The 6,199-nt window shown below is 61.5% G+C and overlaps 1 protein-coding gene across 1 annotated transcript in view; it reads left to right on the top strand.

Moving 5' to 3' along the window:
- KIAA0513 (KIAA0513 ortholog) overlaps positions 1 to 6,199 on the top strand; it is a 22,882-nt gene that overhangs the window by 6,222 nt on the left and 10,461 nt on the right. Inside the window, 2 exon segments of the mRNA XM_057381425.1 lie at positions 5,507 to 5,640; positions 5,643 to 5,985. Of these exon segments, the coding sequence (XP_057237408.1) occupies positions 5,507 to 5,640; positions 5,643 to 5,985 (477 nt within the window).

Below are 6,199 nucleotides of genomic sequence, written 5' to 3'. Positions count from 1 at the left end.
GGGTTTGGGTGATGCTGGAGCAGGGAGGATAAGCAAGACCAGGGATTCTGTGCTGATTTGGGGGGATTCCTGTCTCCCCTCACTCTCAGGAGCTGTTGTTCCCCCAAACCCTCAAGTAACCGCTCTGGGTGAGTGCAGGTGGTGCCTGGGTCCCTTTGGGAGGGCTGAGGTGCCCTGGCACCCCTGGCAAGGGCAGAACTGGAGCGTTCATAGCCTCCTCTCCGTGATCATTTGCTTTTCTTTGTATCAGAGACTCCCCATCCTTAAGAGCACCCCAAAACTGCCCCCCAAACACATAACACCCACTCTGGGACAGCCCTCCCAGGGGGCTCAGCCTTGCCCTGTTTGCCATGAAACCTCTGGAGATTTTCTCCAGGGAGGCCAGGGGAGAAGCCAGACCCCAGTTCTGCCCTCTGAGTGGGCAATAACTCCCCTGAGTAATTCCCCTTGTTCTCCTGTTGCTGCTCCCACCCAGTTCCCCATTCCCTCTGATCTCACCTGGCACTTTTTTCCCCAGGRTGGCTCATCTGGGGAGGAGCAGAGCAGGTAACTCACAATCCTCAGGGGTCTGAGTGCCTAAAAACCAGCTAAAGGTGAGAAAAAGGGCTGGAGAATCCCCCTTTGATGGGAATCCTGCCTGGTTTTGGATTCATATTTGGGATATCTGCATGTGCAGGTGGTTAGGTTGGTTTAAGCTGCAGACCTCCCCGTTGCTGGGGATCCCAGCTCATTTTGGTTAATATTTTAAATATTTGTGTGTTCTGGGATTCAGGTTGGTTTGGGCTGGAGAATTCTTCCTTGATGTGAATCCTGCTTAATTAAGGTTAATATCCCAAATGTCAGGGTGTGCAAGGGCTTGGACAGGATGCTTTGGGATKGAGAATTCCCCTTTTGATGGGATCCCCACATCATTTTGGTTAAYATTTTGGATACCTTCATGTGTCAGGATTTAGGCTGAAGAATTCCCCTGTTGATGTAAACCACTCCTCATTTTGGTTCATGTTTGGGCCCTTTTGATGGGAACCCCACATTATTTTGGTTCATATTTTGGATATCTGCATGTTTTGGGATTTAGGTTGGTTTGGGCAGGAGAATTCCCCTTTTGACAGAGACCCCCCCCTCATTTTGTTTAACATTTTGGATATTCACCTGCGCAGCCACTTAGACTGGAGAGCTCCCTTTGGCAGGGATCCTGCCTAATTTTCCTCAATATTCCCGATGCCAGGGTGGACACAGGGGCTTGCCCAGGCTGGTTTTGGGGGTGATGCCTGGTGTGGGAATCCCTTCCTAAGCCATTCCCTGGCTCCACACTGAGCAGGAATGGGGCTGGGCTGGCTCTCGCGGGATCCATGGGCTGTGAACCGTGTGTCCAGATGCTCCAAGGAACCCTCCCAGCCTTTCCTGGGATCCATGGGCCATGCACAGCGTGTCCAGATGCCACAAGGATCTCTCTCAGGATCCATGGGCTGTGAAGAGCGTGGCCAGATGCCACAAGGATCCCTCCCCGTCTCTCCCGGGATCCATGGGCTGTGCACAGTGTGTCCAGATGCCCGAAGGATCCCTTCACAGCTTTTCCCGGGATCCATGGGCCGTGCACAGCGTGTCCAGATGCCCCAAGGATCCCTTCCCAGCCTTTCCCGGGATCCATGGGCTGTGCACAGTGTGTCCAGATGCCCCAAGGATCCCTCCACGACTCTCCCGGGATCCAGGGGCGGGCTGTGCGCGCAGCCGCGCGTGTCTGCGTGGGCACCGCGATGCGCCGGGGCTCCGCAGGGAGGGAGGGAGGGAGGGAGGGAGGGAAGGAGGGAGGGAGGGAAGGAGGGATCGCCGCGTCCCTGCGCCTCCTCCATCGCCCGTTCCCCGGCCTGCCGGCCCCGCCGGCCGCCCCCGGGCCCGATGCTGCTGAGCCGCCGGCGAGCCGAGGCGCTGCGAGGCTGCCGGGTGCAGGTAACGGCGAAAGGCGGCGGGGAAGGAGGGAGGGAGGGTGGGGATCCCGCGGCTCTGCTGTGACCCTGCGTGAGGACAGGCCTGGGCACKGCTGGCCTTTAATCCGCCCGCTGTCCCCATCTCACGCCGGGAGGTGACCACCCGCTTTCCCCCAGCTCGGTTCGGGCTCAGCGCATCCGGGTGGATCCATCCATCCATCCTCCCCGGCAAGGATGGAGGGTCCCCGATTGCTCCCGATGTCCCCAGGCTCCAGCAGCAAATTCTTCCTTCGCCCTGCCGCGCCGGAAGGCATCCCGAACCCCTCCGCAGGGTGGGAACCCCCTCCTCCCSTGGGAATGGGGGGCTGAGTGTGGTCGGGGCAGGGAATCCCCCCCTTGTGCCTTTCCAGGGGCTCATTTCCCAATTACAGCCTKGCGTGGCCCCCGGCGTGAATTTTTCCCAGGCAAAAATGGGAATGGCAGAATCAGCAGCCCCATTTCGGGGGTCCCTGGGGATGTGGCGGTGGCGGAGGGGCGGTGCGGGCGTGTGGGAGCTGAGCCGCTGGCGARTGTGAAAGGAGAAACCGCTGCTCGGCACAAAAGCGCGGCTTGCGCAGCTCAGGTCTATTCAAGAGACATTTAATTCTCCTCTCAAGTCCAGGCGAATGGGGAGCTGCCATCTGGTGTCTGATGGCAGCGGGGGGAAAGCAAAGGGCTCTCTGGGAAGCGGGGCAAGCTGGGAGCTCGCCGGGCTTCAGATTCCCTGGAAATGGCTCCGTTATAAGCGCTCGGTGATGGTTTTGTCAGTGGCCCGTGTGTGCTACAGCAGGGTTTGGGAAGGGGCAGGGCCCACCCGGGCGCTGGGGCCAGCAGAGGAGATGCCACTGGGAAAAAGACCCTCTAGACCAGCGCACATCACCTGCCAAAAATCCTCCTGCATCAGGGACCGGGACCCCGCTCAGGATGAGCAGGGAGCTGACTCTGGCATGCACCAAGTCATGGGTCTCTGCCCTACCTGTGCCAGCCCAGCCAAGCCCCGGTCTCACCCCCCCGCTATCCAGGGGATGATTTTCTGAAGTTGCAGAGCTGCAGCACGGCTGTGCCTTGGCCAGGGCACTTGTCCCGGCACCGGGAGCAGAGCGGGGGCAGGCAAACCCGGCGTGGAGGAGTTTTGGCTTTCCAAACTCCCAGGATGTGTTTAAACGAGGAGATTTGTGTGTTTAAATCCAGTGGGGTGCTTGGGAGCGGCAGCTCTGGATTTAGGGTGGTTTTGGGGATCTGGCACTCAGCGGCTCTGCGGCCCGTGACCCTGCTGCCGGCGTGTTCTGTCCGCGGGAGGGACACGAGGGAACAAGACTGACCAGTTCCCGGGGAGGAGACAGGCCGTTCCCTGCCGGCACAGGGAGTTTTCCTTGGCAGGCGCTCAGCTTCGCCCAGGGTGCCCTTGCAGAGGGCTGGCTSCGCTCCCGCGGTGGCACGTGTTTGGGACAGAGCGTGGGTGCAGTGCAGGTGGGTGGCTCTGTGTCCCTGGGCAGTGCCACTATCGGGAGCGAGTGGCATTCCCGTGGCAGACCCGGGGTGGACGGGACAAGRGTGGATTTGCACCGAGGGCCGCAGCGTGGAGGAGTGCCAGCCCTGAGCGGTGGCACCGTGCCACTCCCCCAGAGCGGTGACTCCCTGTGCGGGTCCCCCTGCCCCGGGGCTGCCTCCTCTCCCGGCCATCAGCGCTCGGGGTGGGAGAAAGCAGCATTTTGTCCCCGGCACAGCTGGGGAGGAGGCGTGGGATGTGTTTCAATCGCGTTAAAGCCGGCGGTGCCGCAGCGCAGGGCACGAACGCTGCCCCGGGCAGGGCAGGTGCTGCCAACGTGAGCGTCCCTCGCCCCCGCACAGCAGCGGGATGGACGGAGRGAGGGAGGGAGGCAGCCCKTGGCATCCRCAGCCCCTGGCATGGATGCAGTGCCGGAGCTCTCCGTGTCCCTGCTCTGTGTCCCTCCATTGAATCCTTGCCCTGTGTCCCTGCTCTGTATCCCTGCTGTCTGTCCCTGCTCTCTGTCCTTGCTCCCTGTCCCTGCTCTCTGTGTCCCTACTGTGTCCCTACTGTGCCCCTGCTCCCTGTCCCTGCTCTGTGTCCCCGCTCTGTCCCTGCTCTCTGTGCCCCTGCTCCCTGTCCCTGCTCTGTGTCCCTCCTCTCTGTCCCTGCTCTCTGTGCCCCTGATCTCTATCCCTTCTCTGTGTCCCTGCTCTCTGTGTCCCTGCTCTGTGTCCCTGCTCCCTGCCCCTGCTCCCTGTCCCTGCCCCCTGTCCCTGCTCTGTCTCCCTGTCCTGTGTGTCCATGCTCCCTGTCCCTGCTCTCTGTCCCTGCTCTGTGYCCCYGCTCTGTCCCCTCCGTGCTGCCAAGCCGAGTCCTGCCAGAATATCGATGGCGGCTTCTCCCCTTCCCCAGAGCTGAGCGTTCCCCGGGGCTTCCAGAGCCCTGGCACGCCGTGTCTGGGTGCCAGGCTGCAGGGATGAGGCTGCGAGGAGGCAGACAGAGGTTTCTCTGCTTTAATTACGGATTTCAGTCATCCCTGAGGGCTCCGGGCTGGAGCACCGTCTCCACCTAGGGCACAGACGCGAGATTCGAACACTGTCATCGTGTGGGATGTCACCCACGGCCTGAGCTGATAACAGGCATTATCTCAGTTTGTCATCCAGCTCAGGGGACAGGCGGGAAGGAGTCTCTGTTGCTGTCAATGGTGCTGTTGTGCTGCCCTGGGTTTGTCACTGTCACCTGTGCCACTGTCCCTACTCCTGTGCCATCCCATGCTGGCCCCGTGCCCGGATGCTGCAGTGCGTACCGGGGTTTGGATGCTGTCCCTTGCCATTCCCGGGGCAGAAACACCCTCACTGTGGGCACCAGTGAGTCTGACACAGAGACAGCTTCAGGATGGCCCTTTCTGCAGTGCTGTGCAGTGTGGTGTGTGCTGGGGCATCCCTGTCCATCCCCATCCCTGCGGTCCCTGCACCTCCTTTGCAGGACCTTCGCAATCTGGGATGGGTGCCAAAAGCCCTTAATCAGTCCAGAGCTCTGCAGCCTCATCCCATTACAGCACCTGCCATCTCCAGCACCCCCTTTCCATTCCAAATTTAAGTCTGTGGTGTTAAACTCCGGGATGCTCCACCCCAGAGATGATCCCGTTTCCAAAYGGGGTCAGACAGACCCGCGGGCAGAGAGAGGGCAGCGACAGGAGGATGCCAGGGCTGCCCTGGAGAAGCAGCAGTGTCCTGCCAGCTGCTGGCTCCTGCCAGCCCGACTTTGCCCGTCGGGCCTTGAGATGTCACATCCCTAATGTGACATCTGGAGCTGGGGCTGTGACTGTCCCTTTTCTGGGCTAAAGGACGGAAAACCCTCTCGAGCGGTGCYGAAAGCACTCCATGGGATCGCTGATTCACGTGGCTGGTGGAAAGCAGCCAGCTCGGTGAGCCCTGTCTGTGCCTGCGCTGCCCGTGGCATCCTGGGGACATCGTGGATGGTGGCCTTGTCCAGAATGGGGCAGTTCCCGGGGWCCTGTCCTCACTCTTGTCCTCCCTCTGCCTTTCAGATGTCCTGTGCTGACCTGGCCCCTCTCCAGAGCTCCCGCCTGCCTTAGCCAGCACCCCGCCAGCGATGGCCTCAGCGCCCCAGTGAGGGACAAAAGGACRAGGAGCGAGTGTCCCCAGCACTGCCACACCCCTGGAGAGCCATGGAGGCCCCTCCGGATGTGCCCGTGGGGAACCTCATTGACTTTGACACCGAAACGCCCGCCTGCGACCCCTCAGAGCCCGCTCCTCCCGCCGCTCCCAGCGACAACGGGCACCTGGGGGACACGGGGGACGTGGCCGCGGAGGAGAGCGATGCCACCGAGTCCGCAGACAGCGAGAACGACATGGGRGACTCTCCCGGCCACTGGGGTGGCTACCGCCGCTCCTCCTCCAACGAGTCCTTCTCCTCCAGCCAGAGCACGGAGTCGGCGCGGGACGAGGCCACGGCAGAGCGCCGCGAGTTCATGCGGAGTTACGTGGAGAAGATCTTCACCGGGGCGTGAGTGAGCAGGGCCGGCCGTGGGGCGCATCACGGGGCTGGATCTGGCTCTTTCCCCCTTTGGGAGCAGCGCTTGTGTCCATCCCGAGCTCGGCTGCTGCTCCACAGCCCCGGTGCTACGGGGAATGTGGCTTTTCCTTACTCCCCTCTCTGTCCTGGCCGCATCCCAGCTCATCTCACCCCCACATCTTCCCTCCCTTCTCCCTCGCCATCC

The sequence above is a fragment of the Malurus melanocephalus genome, unplaced genomic scaffold (genome assembly GCF_030028575.1).
Source record: "Malurus melanocephalus ecotype Western Australia unplaced genomic scaffold, MMel_1.1 scaffold_510, whole genome shotgun sequence".
NCBI lineage: Eukaryota > Metazoa > Chordata > Aves > Passeriformes > Maluridae > Malurus > Malurus melanocephalus.
This window is presented reverse-complemented; position numbering and strand designations above follow the sequence as displayed.